Source organism: Suricata suricatta, chromosome 14, assembly GCF_006229205.1.
Source record: "Suricata suricatta isolate VVHF042 chromosome 14, meerkat_22Aug2017_6uvM2_HiC, whole genome shotgun sequence".
NCBI classification, from domain to species: Eukaryota; Metazoa; Chordata; class Mammalia; order Carnivora; family Herpestidae; genus Suricata; species Suricata suricatta.
In genome coordinates this window covers 46,986,138-47,006,808 of record NC_043713.1, presented here as the reverse complement: position 1 = coordinate 47,006,808, position 20,671 = coordinate 46,986,138, and the positions used below count along the sequence as shown (strand labels likewise).

General features: G+C 48.8%; 1 protein-coding gene and 1 long non-coding RNA gene across 2 annotated transcripts in view; one reads left to right on the top strand and one right to left on the bottom strand.

Annotated features, from left to right (window-relative positions):
- The window catches only part of CABLES1 (Cdk5 and Abl enzyme substrate 1), a 110,572-nt gene that overhangs the window by 730 nt on the left and 89,171 nt on the right, over nt 1-20,671 (top strand). Inside the window, exon 2 of the mRNA XM_029921575.1 lies at nt 5-315. Coding sequence (XP_029777435.1) covers nt 5-315 — 311 coding nt within the window. The remainder of the gene's footprint in view (nt 1-4; nt 316-20,671) is intronic.
- LOC115277651 lies at nt 588-1,686 on the bottom strand. Its single transcript, XR_003902458.1, has 2 exons — nt 1,598-1,686; nt 588-809 (listed from the first exon to the last, which is right to left on the bottom strand). It is a non-coding gene; the product is annotated as an uncharacterized LOC115277651 (long non-coding RNA).

The window sequence follows — 20,671 nt, the reverse complement described above, 5'->3', positions numbered from 1 at the left end:
GGAGCAGCTACAGCCGTCCCGGCCGGCGCCTCTCGCCTCCTGCGCCCCGCCGCAGCTGCCCGACGGGCCGGGGGACGGCGGGCCGGAGGAGTTGGAGGAGGATGATGCCTTTTCCAGCGTGCAGGTGCCGGCGGCCGCCTTCTTGGTCTCCGGGACCCCCGGGAGTGGGAGCGGCAGTCGGGGTCGCCTCAACTCGTTCACTCAGGGAATCCTGCCCATCGCCTTCTCCAGGCAGACCTCGCAGAACTACTGCTCCCTGGAGCAGCCGGGCCAGGGGGGCAGCACCAGCGCCTTGGAGCAGCTGCAGAGGTCCCGGTGAGTATCCGCGACGCGACGCGCGCCTGGCCCCCGCGTCCCTCCCCGCCGGCTCTTGGCCGCGGGACACGGATCGCTCCCACCTGCTGGCGCCCTGAGGGACCTTCTGGCCCAAATTCCAAGCCGCGAGGACACGTAAAGAGGGAGAGTCCCCAGGAGTGTGTGTTCACAGGTGTGTGCATGAGCACAGGCACTCGCAGAGAAGCATCACGCTCATGCTGTGAGTCCGGAGTTGGGAATTGCGGGAGCCCGTTAAAGAGCCGCACCCAAACTTCCCATTGCAAGGAGCAGATCATGAACTTCCAGAAACCGAGTCCAGACCCAGAGGCGCGCTTCCCGCCTCCCCCCACCTTGGTCAAGACTTGGCGGGGCGCAAAGGTGGCGCGTGTGAGTCTGAACTTCTTGAAGACAAGCGGTGAATCCCTCTGAGAAAAGTTGCCTGTGCTCATAGCAGTCCGGTGTCCGGGAAACCTTGGCGTCTTCCTTTTGCTTTGCTAAGAAATGAGAAATACTTATATTTCCTTGCAGTGAGCCTTGGAGGTTGGGGATTGGGAGGAAATAGGGCTTGATGATTTTTTTTTCATTGCCAGAATTTGCTAGAGTTCGTTAAAGGCATGTTATATTTGCCAGCTTATGTCGTCTGCAGGTTTTAGGCATGTTAGCTTTTTGTGAAGGAAATAGCTGGAGTTGGTCACCATATGTTCAAAGGACAGGTGGGAGCTAGGTCTGTGTCAGCAGTAAGGCCGGAGTTTGGAAAAGAATCTGAGTGGGGAGCAGTGGAGACATACAGGCTTGTTTCCTTCCTGGGAGGGAGCGTCCTCCCTTGTTAGTTTAATAAGGCCTCCTATGAAGTTAGTTACAGCTTGGGCCTCTACCTTGGGTCTGTTATTTTAACCTCCTGGGGCTCCCTTCCTAAAGGGAAACATTCTGCAGGCCTCAAGATGAGAAGGGAAAACATTTTCTGACTCTCCTGTACTGCTCTTTGGAAAACTCGGGCTTTTGCTGGCCTAAGTAAGAAGGTGGCCTACTGAAAAACTTAACTTCTTCCCCCAATGGGCAAGTGGGGAAAAACAAGGCAGTCTCCTCCAGAACTTTGCTTTGAGTCTCCTTCCCAAATGGGCAAAATCATGACCTGCCTGGTATGTAGCCTCAAGTTGGGAGTGAACAGGGGCTGCGGGGAGGCGTGTGGAACAGCGAAGCAGCCTTGTGACTGTACGGATGAAGTGGCGATGCCCGGCACAGGTGACAGTCGAGCCCTGGCATTTCTTGTCAGAGCACTCACCTCCCCATTAGCGGGCCAGTGCACAGGAGGGGAATCCCTCCCTTTCTGGGCGACCGGTGCATACTCAGCAGCTTCTGGGCAGCTTGGTGTTACCGCTTGACATCACGCTCTGGCTCATAATGACTCTATAGTTTGACCATAAGCCCAGCCAGGCCTGAGGGTCATGACAGGAATTGTAATAAACATACATGTTATTCTAAGCCAGTGTGCAAGGCTGGCCAGTGTCTCCTGGTAGACAGATGTGTTTCTGTGCTAAAAGCAGCTGGAGATCAGATTACCTCACACTTTGTCTTCACGAATCTCATCTTGGGGGATATGAAGGATCTTTGTTAGTATTTCTGTTTAAGATTTTTTTTATTAAAAAAATTTTTTTAATGTTTATTTTTGAGAGAGAGAGAGAGAGAGAGAGAGAGAGAGACAGAGTGTGAGCGGGGAAAGGGCAGGTGGAGAGGGAGACACAGAATCCAAAGCAGGCTCCAGGCTCTGGTCTTTCAGCACAGAGCCAGACGCGGGGCTCGAACCCACAAGCTGGGAGATCATGACCGGAGCCAAAGTCCGGACGCCCAACTGACTGAGCAACCCTAAGATTTTATTTTTAAGTAATCTGTACACCCAACATGGGGCTCGGACTAGGAAGCCCCGAGAGCGAGAGTCACATGCTCTACCAACTGAGCCAGCCAGGCGCCCCTGTGGTAGTATTTCTGATCCAAAGAAGAGCCAGAATTTAATTTCCAGTCCCATAAATATGAGCCCCTTGGTTGTTTTATTGATCCCCCTGCTCCCCAGCACACGCATTAAGATGAGTCAGTCAGTACAAGATGCTTCCTGATCGTGCCATTCATCTTATTACTTAGGAATTATCTATATCTGACAACCTGATAGAGGCATTTTTTTTTTATTACAGCTGTCAACACTAACAGCATGAAATGTAATGTACAGAGAGGAGGTAAATGGGTAAAACAGGGATTTAAGAAAGGCCTTAAAGACCACAGCTGTTGCAGTGGTCATGAACTTGAAATATTCTAGGATGCTTGGTTTCTTACACCACCCTGTTTTTGAGAATTTTGTCAGAAGCGTGCTCTTTTTATGACCACCAAGGAGTACTTTCACCTGCCTAGACAGTGTGATGTAGAGTGCAAACTGATTTGAATAGGCCCCAAGGCCAATTTACAAGAATGCCATTGGCTTTGCTTCCCCTTAAGAAACCATTGCTAGCCAGGTTAGTTCGACATACTACTTCATGGATGTTCCCTTGGGATATCATTTTCAAATCAAATTATACTTGCCTTGAATGTGTCCCTTACTACTTAAGAAATTCCATAGAACCTTGCTACTCAAAAGTTTGGGCTCGGGGATCTGCAGCTTCACCAGAGCTCCTAGAAATATAAACTCTAGGGGTGTCTGGGTGGCTCAGTCGGTTGAGCCTCATGATCTCAATGCTCACGTCATGATCTGATGGTTCCTGGGTTCGAACCCCGTATTGGGCTTGCTGCTGTCCTTGCAGAGTCCGCTTCAGATCTTCTGTCCCTGCCCCCACCCCACCCTTTCACCACTTCTGCGACCTCTCAAAAAATAAACGAATCTTTAAAAAAGAAATGAAAACTCTCAGGTCCCACTCCAGATTACAAGATCCCCAGATGATTCATATACATATGAAAGTCTGGAAAGCATTGCCGTAGTTATCTGAAATCTGCCTTTTATAATGAATTTGAGATGTATTGGGTTTGTTATGAATATATAAAAATCAGAATTTCTCAGTCTGAAATCGTGAAACGCTTTCTTTTTTTGTTCTTTCCGTCTGGACACTTGTTTTTTTTTTTAATTTTTTGGTAACGTTTATTTTTGAGAGAGGCAGAGTGCAAGTGGGGGTGGGGCAGAGAGAGAGAGAGAGGGAGAGACGGAGGGAGAGAGGGAGGCAGGGAGGGAGGGAGACACAAAATCCGAAGCAGGCTCCAGGCTCCGAGTTGTGAGATCATGACCCGAGCCAAAGTCAGATGCCCAACTGACTGAGCCACCCAGGCGCCCTGCCCCGCCCCCAACCCTGTCTGGACACTTGTAAAACCAATCAGCATAATTGCTTGGACCTCCAAACTTTGAACTGTGACTCGTGAAAGTTCCTCCGCCCAGGCCCCATTTCTGTGCTTCGGGTTGAAGCTTCACAGCTACCCCATGTGTGGATTGTTTCACAGACCCCGTTTGGCCCAGATATGAACCCAGATCTTTGACATCCAAGCCTAGCGTCTTCCTCTGCCACTCACCTGTGTCATTATGCCTTGCATGTAGTAGGCCCAAGGAGAATTTCAGAGCTATTGAGTGACAACATTTGGGACACAGCAGACTAGTCATACTGGTGTGATTCTGTACTATTTAGTCCCCGACCCCTGCCATTTAACCTTTGTTTGGGTCCCCAGCTTCTGCTCACATCTCCATTGGAGCACCTAGGAAACCCTGGGCATCTTCCCAGCCTGGGGGGCGGGGCTCCTGCCCTGGGAAGCCAATATACTGGGGTTTGCTCTCTGGCTAGGTGTCACAGATGGGGAGTCAAAAAGATGCCTTCTAGCTTGACACCTCGTCATGCACTCTGCTTAGATAGTGCCAGCCGTGCGGGGAAAGGTGTTAGTAGGTGAAGAGTGTAAATTTATAAGGTGTGTTTCAAGGCTTACTTCCACTTTAAAAACTTCGTCTCCGGCAGCAGCTGGCCGCAGTCCTGGTTTACTCCACTTCCTTGAGCTTCTGAATGGCAGGCAGCTGCCCAGAAGCAGAGTCGAGCCCAGGTGAACAAGTATGTGTCAACAGGCCTGACTGAGGACCCTGCAAGGTGACTGGGGAATTAATTTTAAAAAGCATGAGGGTTTTGCTTCTTAGAGCCCCTGTGTTAGCATTGTGCCTTATGGATAGTTAGTTCTTACGTGGCACATGGTACAAAAGAGTTCCCACGTCTTAGGTTCAAATCCTGATGCCACTGCATGACCCTGGGCAAGTTAATCAGCCTTTCTGGTTATGTTTCCTCTAGAGAGCCTTGGCCTGAGTCTTGGGCTTTTTCAAGTGTGCATTGGGCTTATATAATTGAGGGCTGAGGGCTGACTGCGTGGGCATGCGCCAAATGCTTTATATCTGGACTTCTCGAATGTAAATATCTTTATCTTTAGAATTCCCTAGGACTTTGGAAAAATGAAGATTTTGATCCTGCAGGTCTGGGAGGGCCTCAGTCCTGCACTGGAACAGCTGTGTAGGATGCAAATGGGTAGCCTTTTAAGAAGGAAGGCTTGGCTGGGTAATAATTTGATTGTTTCAATTGTAAGATTGAGGGAAGCCAGGTCTCAGAGATGTTAAGTAACAGTGCTCAAGGTCACTCAGCCTGTTGGGGCAGAGCACAGGCTGCTTTGGTGCTTCTGAGTACCCCTCCCTCTGCATTGCCCCTATTGGGGTAAATGTCCGGGTTCTATATCTGTGGCCCCTGCCTTCACTGAAAAGAAAAAAACTAGGTGATCCATCACCAGAGTAAGAGAAGGGAGATGGGTGTTTTCCCCCAACTTTGTCACCTCCCTGCTTTGTGACTTCAGACAAGTCCCTGCTCCATTTTCCTGTTGTAAGCCACCTGAGCTGTCTGGATTTTAGAAATCTGCAAAGGACTTCGCTCTCCCCCAGCAGTCGGCAAACCCAGGTGGTGGTTAAGCCGTCTTTCTGGCCCTGAATTACAGAGGCCGAAGCTGCAGTCCCAGGCCCGCCAGGCCCTGGTCAGGCGGCTTCCCCAAGACTCGGCCAAGGCCGTGCCCTGCTGGGGACTGAGGTCAGTGGCCCGAGGTTCACCCGCTGCGCTCCCCGTTTGCGCTCACAAAGCCTGTAATGTTGTGGGTGAACGCAGAAGGGGAAATACATCGGAAGCCTGCTCACTGCTGGCGTGTGCCCAGAAAGGGCAGCTAGTTCAAGTGTGACCTTTTGCCCTTTGGAGAAGGGGTGGGGAAGCCTCAGCATGGCTCTGTACCATGTCCTCACAGCTGTCCACACATGGTCATTTTGCCATGGGAAGGAGAGCTGTTAGGTGGGGTGAGGAGTCCAGGCCAGGTGGCCTTTAAAGCACACTGGAAGGGAAAGATAGGTGGGGCCAGGTGAGGTGACACGTTGTGGGTCAGGAATGCCAATCGGCACTTGGCAATTCTGGACACTGGGCCCGGTGACCCTGGACAAGTCACTTTATACCCTGGGCCTCCGTTTCCTTATGGGTTTAAAGTGCTGAGAAGGCTGCACTCGGATGGTTGAGCCGCCGTTCTTCCCGGTCTGGGCAGCTCAGTTCCTGCTGCCGAGGCCAGGCGTGTTTAGCTTGGGGTGTGCAGACAACATAGCCTTAGCATCGGGTGTAAGAGTGGCCCTGAGGTTGTTCCACGTGGCTCTGGTTGGCAGGACGAGCAGTGATGAACGAGGGTTGAATGGGCTTCCGCTGGTGTAAGGGAATCTTTACAAACACCTCCAGCTGTGCTCCCTCTGGCAGTGAAGGTGTCATAACTGGAATGGCCATTTTAGGAAGCCATCCAAGCTGGAAGCCACTGCCTCATGAGTCGGTCAGTCCCCAGCCCACACCACCCCATCGAGGAAGACAAATGGAGTAACCGCCTCCCTTGCTCAGGGTCCTACAGGTTTACAAAGCACTTTGTAGACATCGACGCCATGGAGGGGAGGCAGGTATGCAAGGTCACAGAGTGGGCAAAGGGTGACCTCAGGTGCTTTATCTGTCAGGTATGTAGTAGAGGGAATACTGCCTCGTGTCGTTCATTTAGCAAACATTGAGCATGGTGACTATTGATTATGAGGTGTGCTAGGCATGAGAAATACGGACAAAAAAAAAAAAAGTGGTCCCTGTCTGTCGGGAGCCATGAATCCTATAAACGGGCCTATTTTTCCAGTGACGAGTGCTTGGTTACAGGTGCACTTGTTGTTTGAGCCCCTACCAAGGCAGGAACACCAAATACCCTCCGCTGTGGGACCTGGCTCAGTGCCTTGACACAGTATTTTTATTTACCCAGCATGTCCCAGGCACTACATGAGGATTGAGCAAGTTCATATTTATAACTGCCCTGAGAGGACAGCACTACCGGATCATGCTCATCCTTTTTTTTTTTTAAGTTTATTTATTTTGAGAGAGACCGTGAGTGGGGAGGGGCAGAGAAAGAGGGAGAATCTCAAGCAGGCTCCACGCTGTCAGCGCAGAGCCCATACTGGGCTCGAACCCCCTAAACTGTGAGATCACGACCTGAGCCGAAATCAAGAGTTAGACACCTACCCGGCCGAGTGGCCAGGTGCCCCCGAATCGCCCCCGTTCTGAAGCAGAGGCTGAGTTACCTGCCCGCAGCCCCGGAGCCCGTACACCGGGCCTGGTGCAGTCGCAGGCGGTCTGGCTCCGAAGTCGCTCCGCTCTGCAGTGCTGCGGTTTGAATCAGGCTCGTAAGCCCTTGTTCGTGGCTTCAGTGACCCAAGGGCATTTGCTAACCCTGTGGTTTCCTTATTTAGGTGTCTGCCTTTCTGTAATTCGGGGAGGACCTCTGTGGGTGAGGGCCCAGAGGACAGTCCAGGGTGGACAAGGATTCCTGGGACTCCGGTCACCCAGCCCTGCCCAGTGCCTGCTCTGCTTCCCGAACTCTCCCCAGCCATGTCTAGAACCTTCTTGCATCTCCTGCTGTTTTTATGCATCTGGTGCTTTTATGAAGTGCGTTCTGTAGTTCACCAAACAGGAGCAGGACAGGAGCAGGAGCCTGGCACTCCTGGAATTGTTGGTGGCCCTGACCTGTGCCATGAGGCTCCCATCCATGAAATGGGAGGACTACTGCCTCCTTCCTGTGTGTGTTTCCTTTGTTTGGGCTCTCTGGATCTTTGCCCTCTGTACCCCTTTCCCCTAACTCGGGGGTCGGCCGACCGTGGCCCACGGACTGTTTATAAATAATGTTTTCTGAGAAACAGCCATACCCGTTCATTTCTATATTGTCTTTGGCTGCCCTTGTGCTCTGAGAACAGAATGGAGCAGTTGTGGTAGAGACCACATGGTCCACAAAGCCGAAACTATTTATTCTCTGGCTACTCATAGAAGAAGTGTGCCACCCCTGCTCCCCCAGCTCCGCAGTCTGTCCCGCCGAGGTGTGCGCCGTCCCCCTGTCCCTCCCTGCCCGCCCCCACTGTCTCTGCCTTTGGAGCCTCCTGGCTTCTCTTTGGACCCACTCCTCCGCCTGGCAGATAGAGGGGACTTTCTGAAACCCCCATCTGACCCTTTCAGTGTTGAATTCCTTATATTTTATGTGTGGCCACCTTCTGACAATCACCTCACCCCCTCCCCCTGCCGAATGCCACCCCCCCCCACGTTGCCCTCCATTTCCATGCTGTGCTGGCTTTCCACAGGGCCCACGGGCTCTGGCACTCACAGGCCTCTCCGTGGGAAGGGTCCCCACTCTGCTCCCATCAGATGCCTCTTTCCTTTCTGACCCGTCACCCTGTGGAGCCCTCATGTTTGGCACTGAGCACACAGCCCTAGAAGCATTGACCTTCTTCCTTCCCTGTGGGTTTCTGCATACCTGCCAGGCCCTTTCTTGGGTACTGGCCCCTTGGGGGCTTGTTGGTGATGACCTGGGGCTGGCTCTCAGCAAAATGGAGCCCCTGCCTCTATAGAGCAACCACAGAACCAAACAAAACCCACATTCTGTGCCTGTTAGTAGGGAAATTGGGCAAAACATCTTCAAATGTTGTCCTCAAAGCCCCCCTGATAATCCTGGTAACCCCCTCCAACTTCTTAGGTCTTTTATTTTCATGCACTGGTCATGGTCTCCCTACCGCCTCCTTCCTCAGTCTTGCAACAAGGAACCTCCCCACTTGAAGGTTTCTGTCCCCATCGTGGGGGTGAGACAGGTGATAGAAGTTGTGGGCCCCTCCCACCCCCCACCCCCACCCTCGTCTGCCTCTCCCCTTCCCCAGGGAGGGGAGGGAGCATGTCTGGAGCACTCAGTGCTTCTCAGGGTCCTGTGTGCTTTATATGCATTGTGTTTCGTTTATGCGGCAGTCCTGAGGAAGGGGGATTCCGTCCATGTTAGAGCTTGGGCTTGGAGGGGTTAAGGAAACTTGCCTCAGGCCTAACTGGGATCTAGAGCTGGGATTTGAACTCTGATTTCTCTGGCTTCTAAGCTGGTTTCTGCTACACCTGGCATACGATAGTTGGCTCTTGTGGCAGAAACCACCCACTGGGGAATCTGAAATCAGTCCTGATAGGAGTATTTACACCATAGGAATCCATCAACTTTATGATTCAGGAATCAAGGATTCTTTTTTTTTTTTTTCCTCCTTCTTCCAGAGAACTGGTCTACCAACACATGTACCAAGGCCGCACTACATCTCTTTTGGCTCCATTCTCCCCTTGGGGGTGCTATACAAATTGTCACCATCAGAGGACAGAGTGGGGGAAACCAGAGGTGTTTTTAGAAGAATCAGTTACTTGACATAATTTTGTGAATTTCCCCAAGAGTCACCACCACTTACTTTTCATCTCAAAAAAAATGTTTGACACCCTCAAGTTTCAGCCTACGTGCAGTTTAGGAAAAAGTTTTTCAGACACCATGGGGCTCAAACACACTATTGAGTATTATGTGTAGGAATCACAAAAGTATTAGCTATTATTCTCTTTTACAAACTATGTGATATTATATTTTTATTTTTGTTTGGTTTTTAAAGGCCTCCAAGAACATATAATCAATCATGGTTTCCTGGTGTTTTTCTCCCCTTTTTGTGTGTGTGAGCATTTTGGATAATTACACACTAGTTTATATTTAACAGAGTTATGATTATCGTGGTTTGGAGTTTATTGCTGCACGCTTAGTTGCAAAGACAAAAGCTTGTAAAGCAGAACTTGTAAGTGCTAGAAGTTTAGGACTTGGAATATTGTGATAAAATGTGCGTGCATGAAAGAAAGAGCCTGGTCTTGTGCTTGATTTAAAGGCCAGGGTATTCTTATACCTAAGTTCAGTTCCATGATCCATAACAAACCATTCAAGAAGAGAATAGTAAAACCCTGAGAAAGCTAAAGATTTCTGTATGCGTAGCACACTGATTTTTATCTTAAAGCATTTTACTCATTAACCTGATGATTGATGAAAACAAAACGTCTACTTTGTCTTAGGAAGAGAAGACGGGGAGGGGGAATATCAGGAACTGGAGGACAGGCAAAGTCTAAGTTTTGCTTAAGGACAAATATTGGCGAGCTAGGGGACAAATGGTTGATCTGACATTGAAAGGCAGTTCTCGGTGAGTATTACATTTAATGAGTTGAATCAAGTTTGCTTTTGGAGGGGGAGTAGTGAGGAAGGAAGGTAAGAGTACAGATTCCAAAGTAATGTGTGGGTAACTGAGGGACTCGACTTATCCATCACAAAACAAAACATCTGATGATGTAAGTTCTACATGCTTGTTTGGGGCTTTACGGTGTACAGAATGTTTTCCTGTAATTTCATGAAGTCATTTCAAAATGGCAGTGGGGTAGCCGTTTTCTAGCTTAACAAGTCAAGGCCATGAAGAACGTGAACTGTGGATGTGGCAGAGCAGGAATTTTGTATTCAGTGTGTTAAAGTACAAAGAAATATTGTGTCACAGTTTTGGCTAGCCAGCGCCTCTCGGCAGGCGTGGATGCTGATTTTCACCTGACTTCTGGGGCAGGCCGAAGAAGCCTGGTTGTGGAAAATTTCCCCAGTAACATCTTGCTCCAAATAAGAGTTTGTTGCCCGTTCCTGCTTCCTCCCCCCTCGCTGCTTGGCTTCCTTCTCAGCAAACTGGGTGAACAGATTCAAGACTGGAAAGACCAGCTTTGGAGTCCCACAGTTCTAACTCCTCTGAACCCCAGCGTCCTCATCTGTAGAATGGAGCTAGGAATTCCTGCCTTTCTGGAGTATTGCAAGCACTAAAGGGAGAGTGCACCGTGCACCTTGCAGAGTTTTGGCCCTTCGTGGTTGATCAGTAAAATAGGAACTGCTGATTCCACTCATAATTGCCCAGCACCTTCCGTGGTCTGTCGAGAAGCAGTAGAGAAACTGGACACGGTCTGCTAAGATCGTTGGAGTTGGAGGTGTTTGCTCAGGTGGAGCTCAGGCTATGGTACCCTGAACAGATCATTTGCTGCATTGTTTTAATTTCATAAATAGTAGTAAAGTAAAATCAGGGCAGTGAAGGAACACAATACCCCCTCCATCAGGCACCGCATTTTCTCTCTATTTACACTGGAGTCTTGACAATTCCCGTTGCCAAAGTAAAGGCCTCAGAGACAGGGAATCAAGGAGGGCTGAATTCACATAATTTAGCATTGTACGCTCGGAATAGCAAAGCAGTGAGGTTAAGGGCAACAGCTGGTCTGGCCCACACGCAGGCATGTGGAAGACGCTGCCCCAGGGCACACGTCAGGGACTGCTACCTCCACAGACTATTCTAGAAGGTGTACCTTTGCTCACCCCCTTGAAGAAACCATAGCCCTCTGGTCTGTGTGTTGGCTGCGTGGCCTCCTTGTCTAAGCAGGATAACCCCTGGAGTGTGAGGGACCTTGGGGCGCCCCTGGGGTCCATGTGGTCATGGCTGTGGAATCAGTTGTATGCTACTCTGGTGACCTGGCCTCCGATCCTTCCCCTCATGTTCATTGGTCCCTTTGCACGTGGCCCTCATCTCCTGTCTTTGAACCCCCGGTTAGACAGAGTTGGGGCTTGGTGCAGGGCCCCCGGCATGGCTTGGCATTGGGTTGGCAGCAACCCATGCCCCTCTGCATGCCAGGTTATTCACATGCCTCCATATGCATAATCAAGTGGCTTCATTGTTCCCAGATCAGTGGGCCTGGTGCCTGCCTTCCAGGAGAGAAGTGTGGCCCAAGGCGGCCGGGCTTCTGGGTGGCTCTGGGTGGCTCTGGGTGGCGGGAGCAGGCAGCCATCCTGGAGCGGGGCCTGCAGGTGGCATGAGGGCACAGCACTATGGGCACTGGGTTACGGAGGTGAGCTTTATTTTAGAGGAAGTCGGTGTGGGGGGAGGGGGCGGGCTTCTGAGCAGGGGCCATGGGAGCAGAGCTCAAGTTTTGAAAGCTGGAGGCAGGTCAGATGGAAGAAGATGCCCCCAGGAGTGTCTTATGTGGTTTGTTTGTTTTTTTTTAATGTTTGTTTATTTTGAGACAGAGGGGGTGTGTAGAGAGAGGGGAGAGAGAAAGATGACAGAGAGAGAGAGAGAGAAGAAGAGAATCCCAAGCAGGCCTCACACTGTAAGCCTAGAGCCTGAGTTGGGACTCGATCCCACCAGCTTCAAGATCATGACCTGAGCCAAGATCAAGAGCCAGACGCTTAACTGACTGAGCCACTCAGGTGTCCCTGTTTTTAACCTTCTGGCCTCCAAGTTATTGTTTCAGAAAGACAAATCTATGTGTGTCCCATATTTTCATTTTCACTTCATTCATTTACTTTTACACATGCAGAATTTTAGCCAAAGTGTTAGGTTCATGGAGGCTTAGAAGTTTCTCCCTATGTGGAGGGAATCTCAGTGATGAAGCTGGTTTAAGGGTCCCAGAGGAAGATGGGGGTCTGAACACTGAAGCAGTGCCAGGGTCTCTGACCATCACAGACCTGTGACCCTAGCTTGTCATCGCAGTGATGACAAGTGGATTCAGGGCATGCCCCTCGGTGGCAGCATTTCTGTAATGTCTGGAGTCTGTTGGGTCACCCACCTGTGCATCTCTTGAGGTGTGGAGTGGATTGAATAGTGTCCCCCAACATATATGTCATCTTGGAGCCTCAGAAGGTGACTTTATTTGGAAATAGAATCTTTGCAGCTGTAATTAAGATAAGGACCTTCTGGACTAGCATAGGCCCTGAAGCCAGTGACCAGTGTCCTCATAAGGCCATGTGAACATATGAGAGACAGAACATCAGGGAAGATGGAGACAAGAGATTGCACAATGCATCTATAAGCCAGAGATTTGCCAGCAAGCACCAGAACTGGGAAAAAGCAAGAAAGGACTTTTCCCTAGAGCCTCCAGAAGGCACCAAGCCTGGGAACACCAGATTTTGGACATCTAGTCCCCCGAACTGTGATAGAATAAATTTCTGTATTTTGAAGACTCCTAGTTTGTGTAAGTTTGTTACGGCAGCCCTAGGAGACGGGCAAGGAGGGGGGTTGTCTCAGAGTTAGACTTGGATTTGGTTCTCTGTCTGTATCGGCCAGCTTTCTTCTCCCTGGCCAGTGGGAAAGGACCGAAATCCCAATGCACAGCCTAAAGGTGTATCTGTATGAGGCTGGGGCATTGTGGGATTTATTTGGGGGGCAAAACCTCAACTCTCTGGTGAGGAATTGTGTTTTTGTTCAGTTCTTTGGCCGTAAACCATTCGTTCTCTGAATGTGGTCCCTGGACCAGGGGTCCTAGCATCACCTAGGAACTTACTAGAAATACAGTTTCCCAGGCCATCCCAGCGGTCCTGAATCAGAAATTCTGGAGACGGGGCCCAGCTCTCTGTCCCTGAAGGTCACTGGAGTGCATCTGGGGCCCATGCGAGTCTGGGAACAATGCTCTAGACAAAGCTTTGTGTGCCTTGAGCTCTTTTGTACCCCCTGGAAGATGCAAACAGTGTCTGGTGTTATGTGAAACGTTTTTATTTTGCTTCACCGCGTTTATCCCAGTGCAAATCCGTGGAAGCTCTCTCCTGATGTGAGGCTCTGCTGGAAGCCCAGATAATTCAGGTTTGAGGCTCTACACGATTGCTTTAGGCTTTAGGCTCATCCCTCCCTTTCTGCACCCCCCTTCCATCCATCTGGTGAACTTCTAGACAGGCTCCAAGAGGTCCCTTTTACATTAACTTTTTTCGCTTCCTTCTCTCTAGTGATAGTATCTCTTCTCTTTTTTTATGTCCTAAAGCACTTCCTATTTACCTCCATTTGAAGGTCTTAGCTGTTTGTTAAGTATTCCAACAGGTATGCTGAAAGCATTCTGCCCTGTGCCAAGGCCTGGGGATACTGTGGGGCACCCATGAGCAGGGGATCCCTGCCATCAGAGGTAGATCTTAGTCTCTGGTGTGGGAGATGGGCAAAGGAGGAGCAACCATAAAACACTACATAAAGCAAATTCCAAAAAATGCTATGGAGGGAATCCTTGAGGTCTGTGAACAAACATCTCTTAAACAATAGTGACAGGGGAAGGTTTTTCTAAGATGAGAAAGCAGTAAGCCACTTAGGATAGGACATGGGTTTTGGGCACTGGGGTCAGTGTGTCCTAGGGCTCTGAGATGGAAACATGGTTGGTGTGTTTAAGGAAGAAAAAGAAGGTCAGGGTAGTTGGACCATGATGAATGTGGGGGCAGAGGGAGCTGAGGCCCCAGAACCGGGCAGGGCCCACAGTCAGCCTAGCCTCATAGAACATAGGGGGTTTTCACTGAGCTGTTGGAGAGTTACACAGGGGAGCAGTGCTCCCTGGCTTACGTTTTAAGGACCCACTGATGGCTGTGTGGCAAACTGATCAAAGGAGGATGGGTATGGATACGGGGAGACAGTTGTGAGCCTCTTGCTTTCGGGTGAGTATCCTGCCAAGAGACAAGGTGGCCTGGACTAGGGTAAAGATAGCGAGGGGGTGACAGACTCCAGATGGACTAGAATTGACAGAAATTGCAGATGACGTGGTGGTCCCCATTGTCATGGGACTTACATCCAATTGGAGAGAGACTTGGATAATCACCCGGCAAGTGTAAGCTGACTGCTGTGGCGGTTTTTGCAGCAGGGAGGTCCTCAGTCCTGTTGGAGGCGGGCATAAGTGCCATGGTGAGTCTGACCCAGGTGTGGAGGGGAAGGCTGGCTTCCAGGGTGTCCACCAAACTAAGGTGGCATCAGGTGGGCCGTTATTGGTGCCAGGAGGACTGGGGCAATCCACAGGACCATCCTCAGAGCCCTGGAGGAAGCAGACAAAGGACCATGACCAGAGCACGGAGAGTGAAGAGAGTAGGTGGACTCAGGGCCACACCGAGGATGTTGATTGTCATCATAAGATTGGTTGGGAAGCTATCAGAAGATTTCTATCCGGGTGGAATCAGAATGAGACTTCTGTTTGGAAATGATTGTACTGCAGCAGCGTGGTAGAGGATCAGATGCGGGGAGCCGCATGTGGGAAGGAGGAAACTGTGGTCCAGGAAGGAAATGGCGGTGCCTTGGATGAGCCTGGTGGTGATGGGGGGAGGGGGAAGTGAGCGGGTTCCACAGGGATTTAGGGCTTGGAATGCAACAGAATGGACTTGGAGATGGATTGGCTGTGGAGGGTGGGAGAGACTGGAGCATTCAGGGACACTGCCAGGTTTCTAGTACATTGACTGATGGGATGGCAGTGCTATCCCTGGTATGGGGAGGAAGGCATGGGCATGATCCAGTGTCAAGGGGTTAAAGAAACCCTACCTAGAAGAAAAATCATAGAGCTGAAAATGACCCTCTTCTCACTGTCTCCATCCCCACCCCCCTGCTTATGCTTTTTTACTCTCCAGATAGCTTAGGTGACAACGGTTGGGTCATTAACAACTTTTTGATTCACACGGGCTGTTTTCTCTCTCCAAGTGGAGAAGGATATTTCTGCTTACACCAACACGCTCTCAAGTTTTATGCTCATTTCCAAGTTTTTTGGCCTAAAAATTCTAAAAATTACCTTTTAAGGTTGTTGAGCATCTCCATTAAAAAAATCATAAATCCGTTTTTATTCATATAATTTCTGTTAAAGACATACCATTTCTTTTTATTAAAGAAAATAAAATCTCCTTGAGTTCATAAGGCTTTCCAAACAGTTCCTAATTCCGCTTGCACTTAGTTGCAGTTAATTACCAGGTGGTGAAGTCTGAGTGATCTGGAACGTGGAGAGTAAAGGTACCATCTCCACGAGAAGAAGACATGCTTGCAAATTTGCCCGACGGTCGGCTGCAGGAACTAGGCAAGGACGCAGTGTTGGGGTGATTTTGTACATGCTCCGTGATTTTCAGTACAGCCGGGATGCCAGCCACAGTCGCATCTTTTTCTTGTTTTATCAGTGATTTCTCAGAACTACGGCTTGCTAACTGAACACTGACATTTTGAGTGTTGGAGCCGTACAGAAATCGCTCCACATCCCAGATCTGCCGTTTCCTGGGTGTGACCATAGGCAGATGCTGTAATCCCGGAACTCAGTTCTCATCTGTAGAGAAGGAAGTAGCATTCAATAATCATATACCTCATGCCATGACTGCCAGGATGAAGACGGGTGATTTCTGTAGAGTACTTCGCACAGTGCCTGGCACACACTGAGTTCTCAGTAAAAATCGCATGTGATTTTTGCATCCCATATACCCTGCTGGTTCTCTGCAGATTTTGTAGGGGCTAACGTCACCCTGTAAGTGAGGGAACTGAACTCTAGGGAGTTTCCTTTTCCCGCCAAGTCACGTAGAGCTGGGCAGAGCCGGGATCTTGTCTAACCCGTTAGCCATACTTCTGCCACTGTGCTTTATTGCCTTTGACACGTGCATCATTTTATCCAAACAAGTTTTGTGACCTGCCTGAACAGAATGGGTTTTGTTTGAAGATCCAGGTGGTGTTTCTTGGCACTTGTACTGTTCTAACGCTTTCACTCTCTAAGAATATTTACTGACATTTGTGTCATTTACCTGTCCAGCCCATGTTTGATGATGGATGTGTTTGTGAGGAGCAGCTATGTGTAGAGAGAGGGACTAAATCAGAGTTTTTTATTCGGCCCTATTTGTTCCAAATGCAAGTGAATAATTGAAGCCAGGCTGACTGGAAGAGATGGGAAGGATAGATTTCAATCCCGTCACCCTGTCTAGATATACCCTCTCTGCAAGCTGTATTTCTCAGAGCTGGAAAGAATTTAGCCTGTAGAGCTTATTAAGAGGTGTGACATTCGTTATGTGTGACTCTAGTTATTTAGGAGCCAGGAAAATAAAAGTCAAGACTGAAATATAAGGAAATGGATAAGATACGTGCAGGCTGGTGAAATCTGGGCTAAAAATACATATATTTACACGGGCATTCAGCTTTGATTTTATATTGTCACAAATTGTTACCAGATGCCTGCATTTCAGGCAGACTCCCGAGCTGATCTGAGAGTGTGAGTTGGAAAACAAATCACTTTGCCATTTGGAATGCTGATTGATATTTTAGAAGTTTCTTCTTTGTTTTCAAAGGGAAAATAATACATATTCCAGGCCTAGCAAACAGAACTTTTATAAATGGCAATTAACAGAAGATCCCCAAGGGAGGAACTCTCCGGTTTCTTTTTATAACCCTGGCAAAAGCAATTGAGGTGACATTTTATTAACATTGGCATCTCCCACTTGCACTGGGAGCTGGCTCAGCCCTGTGTAACCGTGCCCAGAGCTAGTAGTTTCATTTCCATTTTCCTTCAAGCTCAGGTCAGAAGAGAAACATAAGAACACTGTCTGGGGCGCTAGCCTTGTGTGGTCTCTGTGTGGCAGGACCCCAGGCTCATGGGGTGGCTTGTACATTTTCCCCTCTGGTTTTAAAAATGTGGCTTTTAGTTTGGAGGCTTTGGTTTGGACTCATTGGTGTTCCTTCCCCTAAGGGCCATTTTTCTTGCTGGTGTTTGAATGACTCATAAAGTGAGTTTTGAATGGCCAGACACCTCTGCCATGTTCCCTGAATGGTTTCTAAAAGGTGCTGCTGTGTAAGAATATGCCGATTTAACCATCTGAGTTGGAGAGTCGCCTGGGTGCTGGGAGAGCGGAGTTTGAATTCCGGCTCCACACCTTGTATGCTGTCAGATTCTGGTGAGAACCAGTATGGAACACAGGCATATCAGATCCGGGTGGTTGGAGGGTTGCAGGAGTGGAGGAGAGTGCGGTCACTCTGCAGCCCCCAGATGGGCCTCGGCATTTCCTGCAGGGGCCAAGCTGCAGACTTTCAGATGGACGAGTGGGGATCTTTAAGAGGCCCAGAGACGTGAGGCCGCCGTGCCCTCCTGAGCTCCGTGTATGTTGGAACAGAAGGATGCAGGCCCTTGCCCTTGCTCCTGGGGCTAATGTTGGTCAAAGGCTTCTCAGCTGTGGCCAGAGACCTAGAGGGTGCCAAGACTGGGTGATGCAAGGACTTCTGCATTTCCTCTTCAGCACTCAGCATCCCAGCTTCGTCCTGTTAGCTGCCTCTACTCGGAGGGAACGCATTTTTATTATAATGTTTCAGGCTTATACAGTTGACCCTTGAACAACATGGCAGATAAGGGTGCTGACACCCCATGTAGTTAGAAATCTGCGTATAACTTCTGACTCCCCAAAATCCTAACTACTAGTAGCCTGCCATTGACCAGAAGCCTTTCTGATAAGAGAAGCAGCCAAGTAACACAGTTATTATGTTATATGTATTAAATACCAAATTCTTGGGGCACTTGGATGGCTTAGTCGGTTAAGTGTCTGACTCTTGATTTTGGCGCAGGTCATGAGATCGCGCCCTGTGAGATCCGTGCTGACAGTGCGGAGCCTGCTTGGGATTCTCTCTGCCCCTCCTCCATGCACAGGCACATGTGTGCTCTTTCTCTCTCTTAAAACAAATAAACGTTAAAAAAAATCTACATAGAACTTTTGACTCCCCCCCAAATCTTAATAGCCTGCTGTTGACCAGAAGAAGCCTTCCTGATAACACAGTCAATTAACACAAAGTTTGTATGTTATATGTATTATATAGCAAATCCTTACAACAAAGCAAGCAAGAGGAAAGAAAATGTTACTAAGGAAGTCATAAGAAAGAGACGAATAAGCGTAGAGCACGGTACTGTAAAACAAATCCCTCTATAAACAGACACCCCAAATGCAAACTGATATTTTTCTAGGCTCACAAGTATAGTTCTTCTTGTTCAGTAGTCCTGTTCCGCACAGTCTCCGAGAATGCTGAATTAGTTGCGGACACTGAGCACTGAGCCGTTGCTCCCAGGAGAGGGACAGAGTTGGGATCCTGTGAGCCTCTGGTCACATTTTCATGATCTAGTCAGTGCCTAACCTTGTTTTATGTGTGGTTCTGTGCAAAGATACCTTTTTTAATAGCTACTAACTCCTTTCCGTTGAACTCCGAGCCAACGGTGCCTCATGCCCAAACAAAGCTCCTCTCCGACACGTGTTACTCCGTTGGGCAGATTGCAGCCCCTCTTGCACGGAACACCAAATAGTGCTTCAGTTTTTTTTTGCCTACGGGCCATCTTCAATAGCAAAGCCACCAACAAAAATGTAAAAAATGTGGCACTGAAAGTACATCAGGAAGGACACTTGAGAACCGAGACAGGAGGGCAGAACCTTGCCTTGTCACCTCAGCTTATAATGATTTTCCCCCGCTCTGCCTACGCACCTGTCCGTGAATGACTGTGAAAGCCTTGTAAGTGTGGATTTGGGGGTTACAAATAAATCTGCACAAGCAGGTGAATTTGCGCAAGTACATATAGATCAGCAAACAGAGTCCACTGTCCTTCATTTAGGCATTTATTAAGTGCCTGCTTTGTGCTGGAGGCCTCCCAAGACTGGGATGTCTTAGAAGGAGTGTGTTTTCTGTTTCATGAAGGTCATTTAGCATGATAGGTACTCAGGAAATGCATGTCGAGTCCATCCTGTGCCTTCCCATGTTTATTCCTGATACCGCCCTTGATGGGGGAAGAGCTGGCTTTATTGTCTCCCTCTATCGATGAGGAACCCAAGAACTGGAGAGCTGACTTGTCCCCACGTCCTAGTATTTTCATCGAGTCTGAGTTTCTGGTTCTGAATACCGTTTTCTTCCCACCATGCTGTGCAGCCAGGCGTAGGTGCAATATAGGACAAGCGCTGTAAACAATAGAATTTGAAGGCTACATCGTATTTTAATATTGTTTAGAAAGTTATCTTCCTGATAATTTCTCAGTGATCTCATTAGACAAAAGTGGCATAGCAGTGTGATTGGGAACCTAAATTGGGGGGCCAGACTTCGTTTGAATCCTGGCTTTGCTACTCACTCCCTGTGTGACTTTGGGTAATTTATAAGTAAAGTAAAAACCTTTGTGACTCTTGGTTTCATCATTTGTAAAATAAAGATAGTAATGACACCCACTCTGTGGGGTTCATGTGAGAATTGTGTGAATTAATCATATTTAGCACTTCGATCTGTGCCTGGCTTGTTGTAACCTTCTCTGTGTTAGCCGTGATTATCATTTAGCATGATAGGTACTCAGGAAGTGCATGTCGAGTCCATCAGTGATGACCCTAAAAATTAGGCAAATGGTAACATATGGTTGTAATTGCATGGTTCAGAGCTAAGAGGAGATTGTGCAATTTTCCAGTCCTTTTGATCCATTTGGATGACGTGGTTCAGACCTGGAAAATCTCTTTTAGAGATTTATTTATCCAGTTTGACTGTCAGCAGTCAGCAGATTAAATAGACTTTTGTCAAGTCTGTGTCATTTTTGGTGAGTGGACCGCTAATCAGATGAGCAAATATTAGCGGGTCCCTGCTGGGTGCCAGTCAGCCTGCTGGGTTTAATAGTCCCTGCTGGTGCACATTCAGGTCCTAGAAGGAGGGAATATGAGATGCCACGAGGCAGAGCATGATGAAGATATGGAAAGAGCACATTTTCATGTCGCCCTGCAATCTCCATCTTTTCAGCTGCTAAGTATTTAAACCTGCCAGCATCTGTGAATGTCAGTAAAAAGCAGTTGTGTGCCCCATGGGGCTGCGGACACCACATCGTGTGGAGGGTCCCCAAACAAGCCATCCCCGGACCATCAGACCTGTACCTTTCTAAACAGACCTCAGGCAGCCAGCCCATTCCCTTGGAAATACCTTTGGTGTCACCAGCAGAAAATAATTGCAAAGAACGTAAATATATTTCCGGATCTGTATGATTCTGATACGATAGTTATTTGGAAAATCAATTCTTTCTCCTTTCTCTGGAAGCCCCAATTTTGGGCAGTCAAGTTAACTTTCTGCATTTCTCTCCCCCCCCCCCCCGCCCCCCGCATGAACCCAGGTCTCACCAAAATAATTGTTTAGAGGAGATGCTTCAGTCGGAAGCAAGGACATAGGGCAGTAGACTAGGAGAGCAGT